The 18,127-nt window shown below is 36.1% G+C and overlaps 1 protein-coding gene across 1 annotated transcript in view; it reads right to left on the bottom strand.

Annotated features, from left to right (window-relative positions):
* The window catches only part of ABCB5 (ATP binding cassette subfamily B member 5), a 137,268-nt gene that overhangs the window by 46,636 nt on the left and 72,505 nt on the right, over positions 1–18,127 (bottom strand). The window contains 3 exon segments of the mRNA XM_029233047.1: positions 7,681–7,808; positions 7,811–7,820; positions 11,703–11,864. Coding sequence (XP_029088880.1) covers positions 7,681–7,808; positions 7,811–7,820; positions 11,703–11,864 — 300 coding nt within the window.

Here is an 18,127-nt window from a genome sequence, read left to right on the forward strand (position 1 = left end):
TGAGATGATTAGATAGTTTTTTCTTTTATATTTTTAGTAAGGGAAATTACATTAATTTCTGAACTTTAAACCAAGCTTGCACTCCTTGGATAAACCCTACTTGGTGATGATGTATTATTCTTTTCATATATTGTTGGTTAGATTTGCTAAAATTTTGTTAACAATTTTTCCATCTGTTTTCATAAAGGATATTTGTCTATAATTTTCTTTTCTTGTAATAGCTCTAATTTTGATATCAGAGTAATGTTGTGCTCAGAATGGAATCTTCTTCCTCTTCAATTTTCTACTTCATAGAATTCACAAGTAAAACCACCTGGGCCTTCAGTTTTCTTTATGAAAAAGGTTTTAACTTCAAATTCAATTTCTTTTTAATTGATATAAGATTATTCAAGCTATTATTTTATTCTTGAGTAGGCTTTGGTAGTTTGTGTCCTTCAAAGAATTTGTCCATTTCATTGGAGTTGTAGGATTAGTTTCCATAAGATTACTTTATTATTCTTTTAATAGCTGTAGAATCTGTAGTGATATCACCACTCTCATTCTTAATATTGGTAATTTGTGTCTTCTCTCTTTTCATTTGCTCAGTCAGTCCAGAGCTTTTCAGTTTATTGATGTTCTCAAAGAAGCAGGTTTGGATTTCATTGATGTTTCTTCTTTATAATTATTTTCTTCCTTTTAGTTTCTTTTTTTTTTTTTTCTTGCGGTATGCGGGCCTCTCGCTGTTGTGGCCTCTCCCGTTGTGGAGCACAGGCTCCGGACGTGCAGGCTCAGCGGCCATGGCTCACGGGCCCAGCCACTCCGCGGCATGTGGGATCTTCCCAGACCGGGACACGAACCCGTGTCCCCTGCATCGGCAGGCGGACTCTCAACCACTGCGCCACCAGGGAAGCCCCTTTCTAGTTTCTTAAAGGGGAAGTTTATTCATTTGAGATCTTTCTTTTTAATATAATATAGGTGATTAGTAGTATAAATTTCTTCCTCAGTACCACTTTAATCTTCATACCACATGTTTTGATTATGTTTGGTTTTTATTTTCATTCAGTTCAAAATACTTTTGAATTTCTCTTTTGATATCTTCTTTGATCGTGTATTATTTAGAAGTGAGTTATTTAGCTTCCAAATATTTCAAGATTTCCCAGGCCACTTTTATTCTTGATTTCTGATTTAATTCTATTTTGGTCAGGTAATATACTTTGCATTATTTGAAATTTTTAAAGTTTGTTGAGACTTGTGTTATGATCTATCTTGGTAAATGTTTCAGGTACATTTGAAAAGAATGTATTTTTCTGTTGATAGGTGGATTCTTGCATAAATGTCTGTTAGTTGGTTGTCAGCTTGGTTGTTGTCAAGTTAGTTGACAGTGCTATTAAAGTCATCTATATCCCAGTTGAATTTTTATCTACCTATTCTATCAATATTTAAGAGAGGGTATTAAAATCTGTGAATATAATTGTGAATTTGTCTGTTTCTTTTTTCAGTTCTTGATAGGTGGATCCTTTTATAATTTTCAAATAACCTTCTTTATCCCAGGTAACTTTTTTGCTCTAGAATATACTTTGACTGCCACTAACATCACAGTCTACCTTCAAGTAATATAATAGTATATACCATTTAAGAACCTTGAATAGAATACTTCCATTTCCAGTCTTTTGGCTATTGTTTTTATACATTTTTACCTTTACCCCACACTATAATGCTTTTTTTCTTTAAAGTAGATTATTTAAAAAACATTATTGAGACTCTTCATTCCTTTGTATAGGTAGAACATTTTTTTTTTTTTTGCGGTACGCGGGCCTCTCACCGCTGCGGCCTCTCCCGCTGCGGAGCACAGGCTCCGGATGCGCAGGCTCAGCGGCCACGGCACACAGGCCCAGCCGCTCTGCGGCATGTGGTATCCTCCCAGACCGGGGCACGAACCCGTGTCTCCCGCATCGGCAGGCGGACTCTCAACCACTGCGCCACCAGGGAAGCCCCTAGATAGAACATTTTGATACTCTTCATTCCTTTGTATAGATTCAGATTTCCACCTGGTACCATTTTCTTTTGCCTAAAGGACTTCCTTTAACATTTCTTGTAGTCTGCACTACATCTACAGGTGATGAATTGTTTTAGCCTTCTTTTACCTAAAAATTCTGTATGTTGCCTTCATTTTTGAAAGGTATTTTTCTGCAGGTAGTATTCTAATTTGAGTTTTTTTCCTTTCATTACTTTAAAGATATTGCTCTATTGTCTTATGGTTTGCATTGTTTCTAATGAGAACTCTGTGATATTTCTTGTTTTTTCCTTTATACAGATTGTGATGATTTTCTCTGGATGCTTTATAATTTTTCTTATCACTGTTTTTAAGCAATTTGACTATGGTGTGCCTTGGCGTAGTGTTCCTTGTGTTTCTTGCGCTTGGAATCTATTGAGCTTCTTAGATCTGTGGGTTTTCAGTTTTCATCAAATTTGGAAATTTTTTTTCATTATTTGTTCAAATTATTTTTGGTTCCCTCTCTCCTTTGGGAACATATAAAATATAGTTATAATAATTGTTTAATGTTCCTACTATTTCTATCAAGTGTGTCATTTCTGGGTCTATTTCTATTGATTGATTTTTTTTCTTCATTTTGGGTACTATTTTCCTGCTGTTTTTCTTGCCTGGAGATTTTTGATTAGATGCCAGACATTGTAAATTTTACTCATTGGTTATTTTTGAATTCTTATACATATTATTGAATCTTGTTCTGGAACACATTTAAATTACTTGGAAACAGTTTGATACTTTTGAAATTTGCTGTTGGGCCTTGTTTGCTGGGCTCAGAGCTGAGTTTTAGTCTGGGAATAATTTTCCTACACTGAGTTAATACTTTTCTTAAGATTCAACTAAATTCCCCATGAATTTAGAGATTCCTCACTTTGGTTGGTTTAATAAGAACTATTCCTGGCCCTTTGTGAGCTCCAAGAATTGTTCCTTCTTATACTTTCCTTTGCCTTTGTCAGTTTTCTCAGTAAATGCACTAATTAGTACTCAGATGAAGAGTCAAGGGAGAACCTCTGCATATTTGTGGAACTCTCTCTCTCTGAGCAGCTCTCTTCCCTCTACTTCTTTGCTCTGAAGACTGCCTACTTTGGCCTCTTGTGCTCTGCCTAGGTTCCCATTCCAGCTCTTAGGCTTATAACTTGACAGTAACCTGGGTCAATGATAAGATTCATTTCATTTGTTTCCCTTTCCTCAGGGATCACTGTCTTGTTATGCCTGATGTCCAATGTTAGAAAACTGTTTCACATACTTTTTTCTAGTTTATTAGGTGTGTCAAGCGGGAAGGTAAATCTCGTCCCTGTTAACCTATCTTGGCTGGAAGTAGAAATCTCTAATTTCATCTGGTTTCCACAGCAATTGACGTAAATGATCTATTCCTCTTTTTGTAGTACTTTTCTTAGTTGGCTTCTATGATGCCACACAATCTTAGCTTTCTTTTTATTTTCCAGCCATTCTTTAGGTGTCCTGTTCTGGCTACTGCTTTTCTACCTGAATTTAAATTTTGCAGTATCCTGGGTCTCAATCTCCTGTCCTAGTTGCTCCTCCATCTATTCTTTATTTCTCCTTAGACTGCTTTAGTCAGGCATATCAGTCCATTTGTTTTCACCACTATCATCTCTTCTCTGCTCTGCTCTCCATGATCCCACTTTGGCTCCCAAGTACCATTCTCCACACAGCAGCCACATCAAGCAACTCAGTTCATGCACTCTTCTGAATAAGACCCTTGCATGCAACAGTTTTGTTTTTTTAAGTAGATTAAAAAATTTTTTTTAATTTGAGTATAGTTGATTTACAATGTTGTGTTAGTTTCAGGTGTATAGCAAAGTGAATCAGTTCTACATATACATATATCTACTCTTATTTAGATTCCTTTCCCATGTGGGTCATTAGAGATCTTAACCTGTTTGTGTCATGGACCCCTTCAGAAAACTGATGAAGTCTATGGAATCCTTCCTAGGAGAATTTATAACAATGTACCAAATAACACGTCTCAAAGAAAGCCAATTATATTGAGATATAATATTTAAAATGTTTAACAAAAAATTCAAAGCTCTGATATAGTTATGTGCTTCATTATTGGCACATTAAATAACAAGATCTAATAGTGATGAATATAAAGATATTCTGGGGAATTCCCTGGTGGATTAGGGCTCTGTGGTTCCACTTCAGGGAGGATGGGTTAGATCCCTGGTTGGGGAACTTAGATCCCGCATACTGCATGGCATGGCCAAAAAAAAAAAAAAAAAAGATATTCTAAGATATCTGTAATAACTATAATGTGATATAAATATTTCTGTGATTTTCATTGGTGACATCACAGGCCTTGGTAATACTAATGTAGTCTGTTGTTTATATTCATAATTAAAGTAAATTAAATTTCTATCAAGTATAGTTGTGGTTTTTTTTTTTTTGCCCATTCAGGTTAATTCCTGTGAGTCATGAACCACTGGTTAAAAACCCCCAATGACTTTCTGTTAGAGTAAGAACAGAATCCAAAATTGTTTTTATGTCCTACAGGGTGCTACATGATCTGGTCCCTGAGTATCTCATACACTTCTCTGCTCACTTCTCTCCTCCTTAGTCACTGTGGCTCCCAATTCCAGGCCCTTATGTTTGCTGATTCCCCTGTTCAAAATAATACCAGCTCTGTCCTGGTTACTGATTTTTTGCTTCTCAGGTCCAAATTCACCCTTTTGTCTGATAAACTTTTCTCTTTTACCAGTTGGTAAGATGTCAAGCTCCATCAGTAGAGGCTGCTGGAAAGACATTGTAGGAGGGGATTATTCTTCCTGCTCTTACCGGTAGCTTACTGGGAAAGCTCCTGCAAGATGAACTTTTCTCTCCGCTGTTTTGCCTGCACAGTTTTTTCCGAGTTGGGTGCCTGTAGAGTGCAATTTTCTTCTGTGTTTGGCCATCAAGCGCTTTCTCCAGCTCTTGGCTGACCCATTAGAAGTGTAACCATGGGGCCCAGACAGCACAGGCTTATGTTTCAGCCAGGTCGCTGATGTCTGCACCTCTTATACACAGAACTGCCTTGACTCCTGCAGAAGACAATTTCTCCAGCCCCTGGTTTCAGCAGTGCCCCGTAGCTTCTCCTGGCACCTAGTGGGTTCTGAAGCTCAGAACCTCCCTGTGGAAGGTCTCCCTTGGCACCTTGGAGGATAGATTTCAAGCAAGCTCCACCAGTGAGGTACCTGGGCATCTTCTCTGCTATCCAGTGAGCCAAAGCTGTGCACTTTGCAGTAAGGCCTTTATCTCCGCTTCAGTTTCGGGCAATAATGAGTGCTCTTCCTTGGGTCTCTTTTCACCCCAGGGGTGGTAGTTGGTACTTTTTATTATGACCTCTGCATTCTTTAGAGTCCTCTTAATTTCCACTAGCCAATTCCTATTACTCCAATTCCCTAATGATTCATTACACTAAACTTTCTCTGTTCAAATCATTGTGTGGTTTCTGTCTCCTGACTCATCCCAGACTAATATAACCTCCCATTAACTATTCTAAAATCCTGTTTCACATTCTTCATTTCGTTATTCACTTTTTAATTTTTTTTTTTTTTTTTTGCGGTACGCGGGCCTCTCACTGTTGTGGCCTCTCCTGTTGCGGAGCACAGGCTCCGGACGCGCAGGCTCAGCGGCCATGGCTCACGGGCCTAACTGCTCCGCAGCATGTGGGATCTTCCCGGACTGGGGCACGAACCCGCATCCCCTGCATCGGCAGGCGGACTCTCAACCGCTGCGCCACCAGGGAAGCCCTCGTTATTCATTTTTATAGTCCCTTCATTTCCTTGTTCACTTTTCACTGCAATACCACAGGCTGAAAGAACCCTCTACAAATATGGCCATGGAGCTGGTGCTTGGCTTGTTTCAGTTCTTGGTTGTTAATACCACCCTTCCAGGCTCTCAGCTTTGTACTCGCTATAGCTCCAGGCACTGGTAACCAAGTTTGCAGCCTCCTGTTAAGAGTAAGTCCATGACTGTAGCACAGCTCACCACTTTGTACTTTTGCTCTATTTCTGGTTGGTAGAGATCTTGTTTTGGAGCCTGGGTATGTCTAATTGGCTTTTCTCTTTTTATGTTTTATGTATCATTCCTGTGTGTATGGAGCAGAGCAGTTGTATCAGAGTGTAAATTTACCCTACCATTTTCTCTAAAGTCTGGAAATTGCTTTTTAATTTTATGAATTTCACCTTTCTTAGGTTTTGAAAATCCACTTTATAGACCTAGTGAATTTGCTGACTTTGAGGTAGATTTTCATATTGTTTGCAGCAATTACGGTGGCAGGTCCAACAGCTATTAATAGATGTTTTCATACAGTGCTTTTACAATATGGTACAAACCCTTTTACTGTATTCTTATACTCAGGCCTTTTGCCATATGGCAAATTATCTATGCTATTATTTACTTAATATTTTTCTTTGCTTGTTTATGTAAATGATTATTATTATTATTGGGCTTTCAAATGCATTTTATTTATTTATTTTTTTGGGGGGGTGGGTATGCGGGCCTCTCGCTGTTGTGGCCTCTCCCGTTGCAGAGCACAGGCTCCGGATGCGCAGGCTCAGCAGCCATGGCTCACAGACCCAGCAGCTCCGCGGCATGTGGGATCTTCCCGGACCGGGGCACGAACCCGTGTCCCCTGCATGGGCAGGCGGACTCTCAACCACTGAGCCACCAGGGAAGCCCTATTTATTTATTTTTTATACATAGTATTTTTTTTTTTTTACATCTTTACTAGAGTATAATTGCTTTACAATGGTGTGTTAGTTTCTGCTTTATAACAAAGTGAATCAGTTATACATATACATATGTTCCCATATCTCTTCCCTCTTGCGTCTCCCTCCCTTCCACCCTCCCTATCCCACCCCTCCAGGCGGTCACAAAGCACCAAGCTGATCTCCCTGTGCTATGCGGCTGCTTCCCACTAGCTATCTACCTTACGTTTGGTAGTGCATATTTTAAAGAAAATTAATAGATAAGAAAAAATATAGGGGCTTCCCTGGTGGCACAGTGGTTGAGAGTCCGCCTGCCGATGCGGGGGACACGGGTTCGAGCCCCAGTCCGGGAAGATCCCACATGCTGCAGAGCAGCTGGGCCTGTGAGCCATGGCCGCTAAGCCTGCACATCCAGAGCCTGTGCTCCGCAACGGGAGAGGCCACAACAGTGAGAGGCCTGCGTACTGCAAAAAAAAAAAAAAAAAAAAAAAAAAATATATATATAAGTGTGAATGCTATGTATTACCACGTACCTAAATGGAAAGTACTGAATCTAGAATTAAAAGCAGTAGACTGCAATGCCGGAGAAGGGCAGAGGAGGAGGTTTGGGGCAGATAATCCCAGGGCTTCAGGCTGATAATTGGCAGATGAGACCGAGAAGAGTGGGTAGGAAGATGGTGGGAATAGTTAATGGGCGGTCAACCTCAAGTATCTGTCAGACCCAAGGAGAAGAAGGGAATTCCAGTTTGGGAGGAAATAGTGGACCAAAGAGAGGAGTGGGATGATGTGGAAACTGGTGGTTAGGAAGACAGAAGCTAATATTCAGGGGCTGGATGAGAGATTTCATGGTGTCTGAGGTTAGTTAGTTAGTTAGATAGTTGGTAACATGATAGTTGGTAACAAGTTACCAACATGTTGGTAACTTGTTGATAGTTGAACCATTACCTCTTTATTTTGGATGGATTCCTCAGACTTGTCAGTAAAGTCTGACTTGATGCTATTCATAGAGCACAGAGGAATTGAGCTGATATCTTTTTCAGTAGAATATGCCATTGAGTTCATCTGTTCATCAGTTTTTTAATATCCTAGATGAAGAATATACATGTTACCACTAGAAGAATGCCTTAAAAATTCAAAGCAACTTTATTAAGCATCCCTCTAAAACTGTACTGCCTCTGTTATTGAAAGTGGTGTATTCCTGAGCAGTTCTTGCTAAAGTTTTCAGACTCGATACAGAGACAGTAAGTCCAACTCATACTAAAATGTTACTGAGTAACAATAGCTTTTATTGTGCCTTTTCCCCCAAAGACCTGTACAATTAACTAGAGAAAACAATGTCTTAATTCAAAACAATTATTCCACTAGCAAGGACAGATCTTAGTAAAAGGAGTTTGTGAGGGAGATGACTCAAATATACCCTCTCTCTGATCCCTTCTTCCCAGCCTTCTCTGGAGCTTACAAATTGATAACATATATAGCAAGGCAGTTAAATGTGAGGTTGGTCCTGGGCCTGAGATAGATCTCAGGAGACAATAACATTTTCCAGGCTTGCCACTGCTGCCCATTCCAATCTGACCAAAAAGCAAAATTGGCGGGGCCATCTCCAAAAGAATGAGAAATTCCGAAGCCATCAAGTTAACCTTAAAGCTGCTTAAATCATAGAATAGGATAAAGTTCTAAACCAGATTGCTCTAAGTCTTGTTTTTGTTTTTCTTGCTACTCCAAGAAATAAGACCAGTTTCAGTGAAATAAAGGAGTTACATATTCTCTGTTCATCTGAATGTGGTGCAAGTAAATTTGTGACTTCCTTGTGAAGAGATGGGAGGAGGGGAGAAGACAGAAATGAAGAGGCCAGTTAGGGTGATGGTGGCCCTGACCGTGGTGGGGAGTAGAGATGGAAAGACTTAGATAGTTTTAGGTGCAAGGGAGAGTATGTACACGGAAGGCTTCCCAGGGACACTGTGATTCTTTAACAAGAGTAACAACTGTTAATCAGGCATTTCAAACTACCATGAACTTTAACCAGCTATCCTAATATCTTTAATCAGACATTCCTTTATGCTATCACTTTCTTTTTTTTCAGTAAATTTCTCTACCGAGAAAGAAATTTTTTATTTGGCATTTTTTCAGGAGCTATTTACTTTGTGGCAAGTTTAAAATACAATTTTTACTTCTCATAATAAAATTTTCTAAAGAGGTGCTTTAACAGATCAAAGACAATTCCTTTTCCTGAGAAGGCTGCTAGACAAAATAAGAATGACAAGAAGTTTTGGTATGTATGTATCTCTACCTGTTTTTATTTCATTTTTGTGTGAAAACTCACTAAAGGAAGCTCACAGACTCACTATATCTGTAAATAATTATGTACATCCTAGATAAATAATTACAGCATTGAATCTGTACCTGATTACAGCAATAACTATGGTTTGAACTTGCCTTAAAAGTTTGATTGGATAAGAAACGCTAATGCTAAGAATGGTAATATAATAAAATTTATTATGCTAACAATAATTCTAGGTACTTTACATAATTGAACTCATTTAATACTCAATGTAATTAATTAATATGCTATTACTTTCCTCACTTTACAGTTTAGAAAACTGAGGCACAGAGAATTTAAACAACTTACCCACAGTCCTAAAACTATTAAGTGGCAGAGTAAGGATTTCAACTTGCTGTGTCTCCAGAGCTTGTGACTGTAACCATTTTCCTATGCTGCTTTTTGGGATTGATTTTCTTAGCAGCATTAACTTTGTAATACTTATGAAAATCATGAATTGTCATAAATTGATTCATTTGGACACTATAGGCAATAGTGGCAAATAAATGCATCCAGAGTTTCAGAAATGTGGTACTGTTTATGTAGATATCACGTATGTTATGTTTACTATATATTTCCCAGAATATTAGAGCTGTTCATTGAGTATTAATATTTAAAATTGTATTATTATATCAGAATGAACATTATTTTAGGTAATCAGAGAGTACTAATCCATTTTGAATACGGTATTTTAAATTTTTATACACATATACCACAAACACTCCATTTTTGTTTTCCTTATGTTGTGGAACTCTTTCACCTAACACCTAAAAATGGAGTTTTGGTTTAGTTATAATGAAAAATAAAGAAGTGTTGCTTCAAAGAAAGATCTGAGTGTAGTAGTTTTTTAAAATCTCAAAGTAGTGTTAATTTGACCACAGTTATTTCCTTTTATTGTTACAACTATTAGTTTGAAGATACTGAACTTAATAACTTCATAAATTATTAATTCTACCGTGGAATGAAAATCATGAAAATTCAACTGGCAAATAACATGTACATTTTATTTTTAAAGAAAAATATAGCCTAATATAAAATAAAATCGGAATCAAGCAGTTTTTAAATCAATATAAGATTACATTTTCAAACTTTTAATTTTTTTTATTATCATTGCTTTAGAGGATGTGTTTAAAAATCCTTCATTCTAGAATTGTGGAGAAAGCTGGGGTTTGAAATTCTAAGTTTGATGAGATGGAGACTCATAACTTTCTAAATTTCCTAATTTGTGAAATAATAATATTGATATCAAAAATATAATCAGAAAGTTGAAGAAGTAAAATAAACCAAAAAAGGTTGATATTAGTTGTCTGCAGAAGACCCCTTGGAAAGAAGGCTGCCTTCCAGACCAAGAGATGAAGGCAGAATGAAGAAGAGAGCTAGAGCCTAATCACTATCACTTATGTTAATGCACCCTAATGAAAGAACCATGTGAAATTCAGTAGGCTAGGTCATATGCATGCAAACATGTGGATCCTCAAAAACAGGAGTTTGTCAGTGTGCCTCCAGGATTATCGTGCCTCCTCTTCATTGCCTAATATGAGCTTTCTGGTCTCCCTGTGAGAATTTGGTGTATACACGGTATGGATATATGTGTGCATCCTTTCATTCAGCAGATAGATTTTGAGTGTGCCAAGCACTGGGGTAGGTGCTTCCGACACAGGAAGTCTCAGCCTTTTCATAATCTGACCTTCATTATCCAAATTTTCCATTATTCCCCCAATACTCATTACTCGTGGCAGGCTGGTCTCCTTTCTGTTTAGTTACAAACCAAGTTCCTTATTACTTCCACATTACCTAGATTTCTCCTCCTTTTCCACCTCTTACCTTTATAATTTTTAAAATTTTATTTATATATTTTTGGCAGCATTGGGTCTTCCTTGCTGCGCACAGGCTTTCTCTAGTTGTGGCGAGTGGGGGCTACTCTTTGTTACGGTGCATGGGCTTCTCATTGTGGTGGCTTCTCTTGTTGTGGAGCATGGGCTCTAGGTGCACAGGCCTCAGTAATTGCAGCATGCAGGCTCAGTAGTTGTGGCGCACGGGCTTAGTTGCTCCACAGCATGTGGGATCTTCCCAGACCAGGGATTGAACCCGTGTCCCCTGCATTGGCAGGCGGATTCTTAACCACTGCGCCACCAGGGAAATCCCCCTCCTACCTTCTTGCCTTCAAGATTTCTTCATGAATACTTCCATGGCTAATCTAGTTCCCTATATCCCCATCAATCTTGCTTCTTATTTCTACAACTTGTAACATCTGTATGCATGATTCTGCATTTTGCCTCTGTAGCTAAGTTTTAAGTCTTTAAGTAGGGATTGTGTGTTATATTTCTTTGTGTTTTAACAAAAAGATCACGGAATATAGAGTTAGATTCCTCTGGATCTGCCACATACAAGATTTGAAGCCTATTTGTAGTGTGCCTGGCAAATATTAGGTACTATGTAACAATTAGTTCTTTAACTTTCATCATTGTCTAGCACAATGCTGAGGATATTAGACTCACTGAATTTCTTCACTAAGGAACTATAAATAAACCTTGGTTGCCTTGTGAAACCTAAGATTATAATTCAAGACTTCTATTTTCTAGCATGGCGTGATTTCTGAAAAGTCAAAAAAAATCTGCAAACATACATTATGTCATGTAAACATTACCTGTGACATTGCAAGTGAATAATATAGACCCTGTTTTGCCATTAGTTCAGCATGTGTTCCTTTTTCCACCACCATCCCATCTTTTATAGTCACAATCATATCTACACTTCGAATAGTGGAAAGCCGGTGAGCTACCACAATTGTAGTCCGACCTTTCCTTGCCTATAAAACAATAAGCATAGAAAATAAATATAAATTAGCAGAAATAACAAACTCTGAATATTCAGGAAAACTTCTTATGGTATTATTTGAGTATCAAAGAATCTTACCTCTGGATATAGAAGTTTGAAAACTTTGATTAGGGAGGCCAATAGAAATTAAAATAAAAAGGCAGAAAGTTAGATTCCAAATTGGTGGATTTATAAAACCATAGTATCTTAGAACTAGAAAGGAAACTAAAGACCATTTAATCTGAGCCACCTAACAACTGCCTGGCTATTAGTAACTAAAAATAACTAAGTTTAAGTAACTTAAACTTCTTATTTCTTATTTTTTCGTCTCTAAAATGGGGTACAGATTCAAGATAATATGTTTTTGACTTTTTAACAAATATTATATATCAATACATATGGAAAAGTACACATAAGTGTACAGATAATGCACTTTCACAAACCAATTACATCCAGATGCATAGTACCCAGATTACAAAACAGATCATTACCAGCACCCTGAAACCCTCTTCAAGCTCTCTTCTAATCACTGTTACCACTCACCTACACCAACGGTAACCACCCTCCTAACTTCTAACAGCTTAGATTTATTTTGTTTAGTTTTTTTTCTTTTATATAAATGGAATTATACAGTACATACCCTTCTATGTCCAGGCATTTTTGTTTAACATTATGTTTTTGAGATTCATCCATTTTGTTTTATATCATTGGAGATCATTCTTATTGCTGAATAGTATTGCATTGTGTGAAGATACCACAATTTATTTTCCATTCTACTGGTCATTGACATTTGGGTAGTTGCAGGGTTTTCCTATTATGAATAGATTCCTACACATATTTACTTGGTGAACATATATCCCAAATTCTAGTAGATGTATACCTAGGAGGGGAATTATTGAGTCATATGCTCAGCTATTTTAGATTCTGCCAAACAGCTTTTCAAAGCGGTTGTCCCAGTTTATAAATGTTTTCCAACAGTGAAAGAGAGTTACATTTACTCTATATTCTCACCAACACTTGGTATTTTCTTTGTCTGGCAGGTGAATACTATCATATTGTGGCTTTTATTTGCACTTTCCTGGTGACTGATAAAATTGAAAAACTTTTCATATCGTTAGTAGCAATTTGGATATTCTCTCCTGTGAACTGTATGTTTTTGTTTGTTTTTCTATTGGAACTATCTTTTTCTTGTCAATTTTCAGAAGTTGTTTATATATTCTATGTATGAGGACTTTGTCAGATACTATGTATTACAATTATTTTTCCCCCCTATACTGTTGTTTTCGCTCTCTTAATGGTGCCTTTTGATGAATAAAATTTAAAATTTTAATGAAGTCCAATTTATCAACTTTTCTCTAATAATTTATATTGTGTCCTGTTTAAGAAATATTTATCTACTCCAACGTCACATGAATGTTTTTCTATCTTTTACAGTCTTTATCATTTTGCCTTTCATATTTAGATCTATAATTCATCTGGAATTGACTTTTGTGTGTGGTGTCAAGTAGGAGTCAATGGACATTTCCCTATGTAGTTAACCAATTGTCCCAGCAGCATTTTTTGGAAAAAAAAATCCTTTCTCTATTGCACTACAGAGAAGTTTTTGTTATTAAATCAGGTGACCATTATTTTGGGTCTGTTTCTGTATATTGTTCTACTATTCAGTTTGTCTCTAAGTCTTTATATATACTAATCTAAGTCTTCTAGCTTTATTGCTACTCTACAAGATTGTCTTAACTATTCCTAAGGTAATATATTTTTTGTAAATGCTTAGCACAATAACTGATACGTTTGGCATACTACAGGCACACTAAAAATTTCTGGATATTCAAGGACTGACAGTTAATATTATTACAATTATTATTACTGCTATTTATTTTTATCATTCTCATATTTTATCCTTATCTATTACAGAGAAGGAAATTGGAGCTCAGAAAACTTTAGAAGCTTGCTCAAGGCTTCAGCCAGTCATGGGAAAGACTGGTATACTAGAATCTGGTATGATGTTCTCTATTCTCTAAAAAGGGTCTCTCCATTGCAGTAGTTGATGAAGGAGATAAGTATTTCTTTCAAACTCTTCTATTCCAAATCTATAAGAGAAGGAAACTTGAAAACAATAGTTATTAAGATTAAATAACACTGTGGAAACAGATTTATGATATAATGTTATATGGAAAAAATACAGGAAAAAAAGTTGCATCATGTTATAACTAAGTTAAAAAAAAAACTATCCATAGAAAAAGACACCTATATAGTAATGTAGCAAAATACTAAGAGTGCCTATATTTAACTATTGGGCCTATGTGTTGTATTCTTCTTGTTTCAATTTTCTCAATTTTATTTAATGTATATGTATTTCATTTTTGTTTAAAAGAAAGCTAAAACAATTTGGAAAAATATATTCCATTTTTAATAGCTTTTGTTTTTATGAGTAATATCTATACGCCCATGAGCAAAAAGTAGGTGCTATTATGAAAAACTGAAAATACACTGTTTTGATTAAAGGCCTTTTTAACTATTATATTTACAGCACCTTATTTAAAATAAAAAAAGGATGAAAGTTATATTCTGATATATTTGGCTAATATTAAGGTGATCATCTAAAGTATCATCAAAAGAAGGACATTCTTGAGTGGGACAAAAGGGGCAAACTGGAAATTTTTCAGGACAACTGGGAGATGTAATTCTAACTTAAAATCATTTGAATTTATGGTCTAGGGTCAGGAAAGTTAAAGAGAAATCATATATACCACTCAGGTTCCAAATAGCAGTAGAGAAATGCTTACTACGTATATCGAATATTCTACCTGGGCATTAATTTTAAAAAATACCCAGGGAAATAGGATTGGGAATGAAGACACTATAACTTATCAAACCTAGGTTTCTGCATTAAGCAAATATTGTTACTAAGTTCGGCCCTTGAAACAGACTTATCTGTAAATATCATATATATGTATGCACACATATATTTATGTCAGGAATACATGCACATATATAAACATATTCAATATATGTATAGACATATACATACTTGATGTGTATGCATGCGCATTTTGCATGCACATTTTGTACTCAAGCCAACCAACATGCATGCGCATTTTGTACTCAGCCAACCAACAACCAAGAATGTTATAATTTGGGTTAGTAATGAGGAATGATGCCTAAAGTTCATAGGAGGGGCTAGGTCACTGTATCACAGTCATCTAAAGTTCCTCCTAGTTGTGGTGGCAGTAAAGAGATCACTGGCAGAACCAGCTTCATGGGTGTATGAACTATGCAGTTGCTCAGGGCCCGATGCTTAGAAGGGTCCCACTCTTGGTTTAATGCTCTGCTGTTACCATCTTGTAATTCTTAATAATTTTTGAGCAGGAGGGCCCATATTTTCATTTTCACTAGGGCCCTACAATCATGTAGCTGGCCCTGATCATTGTTAAAGGTAAAAAGGTTTCCATGTGGGTGTACCTAGCTGGTTTGTCTCAAGCATAGATATTAAGAGAGCTCTTTAAACAGGTAGATAAAAAGAAAAAAAAAGAAAATTTAACATCTATCCAAGGTAGGATTCCTTTTTGTCATGATCTCAATAACATTCTAATAATCAGACTGTAATTATTATTCAAAGCATCTAAATTTGTATTACAGTTAACCTACATCTCCTGTCACATAGAGTAGATAGAATAGATAGTTACTTCTGCCCTCAGCAGCCCTACCTGTGTTTCAGACCTCTTTTTTAAAAATACAAGATAATGAGACAATATGACTGGCACCAAATTCCCCTTGATTTTTTTAGTCTGAAAGCAGATCATCACACTGCATGAATAGCTAAGCAAGCAACAGACTAGGAATGGAGTCCACTGTTTCAAGTAAAACTCACAATACAGTAACTCTGACATATATAATGATGGACATAACTGTTATTGTATTACATGCTAATTAAGTACAAATGGTAAGCAATCTCATATGTAGACCATAAAGAGTACCATGTTTATAGAGGAAATCTTAATTTTCAATAATTTTTTCATCATTTCTGTTCTCTGGAGTCACAGTTTCTAGGTTTGAGTCTTGTTTCTGCCATTTTTGGGGGTCTGCAATCTTAGACTAGTTGCTTAACTTCCCTGAGTCTTAGTTTCCTCATTTGTTAAATGGGAAAATTATGCTACCTATATTTTAGGGTTATTGCACAGATTAATATTCTTGGTACCATGCCTCAAACATGGAAAGTTTGCAGTAAATAATAGCTTTCATACTATTAACTGTCTTCAGGCTGCAGACACTTGACTATTTACTGAGAGCAAGCCCAAAGATAAGTCAAGGTCTTTAACTTTGAGAGAGCTAATAAGGGAGGCAGAAAAATAATTACAACATAAAGTAATAAATCTGTAATTGAAGTTATATAAAAATACCACAGGAGCACAGAAGTGATTAACTGTCTAGTTGAATGAAGATTGTCAAATAGATGATTTTGAGTAGGGTCTTAATGAAAGAATAGAAGTTTGCCAGGGAGAAAAAGATGAGGGGTAATTATGATAGAGGCTACAGCAAATCAGGCAGTTGGGCTTAAAAGGGCATGCATTCAACAGGTGAATGGACAGGTGCACATATACGATGGAATATTACTCAGCCATAAAAAAGAATGAAATAATGCTATTTGCAGCAACATGGATGGACCTAAAGATTATCAAACTACGTGAAATAAGCCAGACAGAGAAAGATAAATATCATATGATATCACTTACATGTGGAATCTAAAATTTGATACAAATGAAATTATTTACAAAACAGAAACAGACTCACAGAAATAGAAAACAAAGTTATGGTTACCAAAGGGTAAAGTGGGGGGAAGGGATAAATTAGGAGTTTGGGATTAGCAGATACAAACTATTATATATAAAATAGATAAACAACCAGATCCTACTGTATAGCACAGGAAACAATATTCAACATCTTGTAATAAACTATAATGGAAAAGAATCTGAAAAAGAATATATATATATATATATATATATATATATACACACACACACATATACATCTGAATCACTTTGCTGTACACCAGAAACTAACACAACATTGTAAATCAACTATACTTCAATTAAAAAAAGGGCATGGATTTGTGAAGAATATTGAGGTTCACATGTAGCAGAGTTGTTTGAAGAATGGAAGGTCATGGAGCTAGGAATAGAATTTAGTGCTAGCTAATGTAAAGCAATTCTAAAGAGTGTTTCTTCTGTATGGAACAGAATTTATGGGAAGTTTCTGAACAGGGGAAAGGTGTATATAAATGAAATTTGTTCTTTACAAATTATCCATCACTCTGTATTTACATATGGTTTCAGGACTTTTAAGGTCTTTCTAAACCCTTAGATTCTATTTTTTCCATACAAGCTATTTTATCATGTTTTTGAGATTTGAGAGGTTACAAAATAATCAAGGTAAAAATGTTGATGCTGTGGTAAATAGCTACAGACATAATAGTTTGAACTGTTTTTATTGCTTTTTTTCTCTTTTTACTCCTTAAGACAACTTAATTTATATATATGATTAATTATTAACTACGGATGGCAAAAATAATTATTACTTTTGAAAATATCTTACATTTTAAAGAATGTTAGAGTTTAAAAGGTTCTATAACTAACAGTTCTCTGTTTGGTTTTGCTCACACTGTCCCATGAGCTGATTTGGAAAGTATGCTTATTTTCCTCTAAGAGATAGAGAAACTGAGGCTCAGGAAGTTATGTAATGGATGTCAGTCCACATAGCAGGCAGGTGGTAATGCTGAAACGCACACTCAGGTCCTTTGAATGCTTTAAGTCCACAAACCCCGCTGCATCTCTGTGAGATGTCTTCCTGTTAATGTGACTAAAGCCCTTTGCATTGACTGCTTCTTATACCCTACAAGTTTTCTTTTCCTGTACCTTACACCAGCACTAAGTGTAGGCTTTTCATTCGGCCTACTCTTTTTGTACACTTCTGTAAACAGTTTTACACATGAACAAAGTAGAACTATTTAAACTCCTTGTGTTGAAATGCAGGTAATGATGAAAATTACTGATCCTTAATAGTGATCTTACAATACTGAGCATGCATACCAAAGAGCTATTTTCAATTCTATAATATATACTTCATTTAAATAATATTTATAAACTCTACTCTCTAATAGTTTATACTGTATGATTTTAAAAATGGGTGATTTCTGAGTTTTGTAAAATATAAGAAATAAATATATTGGGAAAGGAGAATACCAAGGCAGTGCCTCAA

Source organism: Monodon monoceros, unplaced genomic scaffold (assembly GCF_005190385.1).
Source record: "Monodon monoceros isolate NGI ecotype Baffin Bay Population unplaced genomic scaffold, NGI_Narwhal_1 Super_Scaffold_2, whole genome shotgun sequence".
Taxonomy (NCBI): Eukaryota; Metazoa; Chordata; class Mammalia; order Artiodactyla; family Monodontidae; genus Monodon; species Monodon monoceros.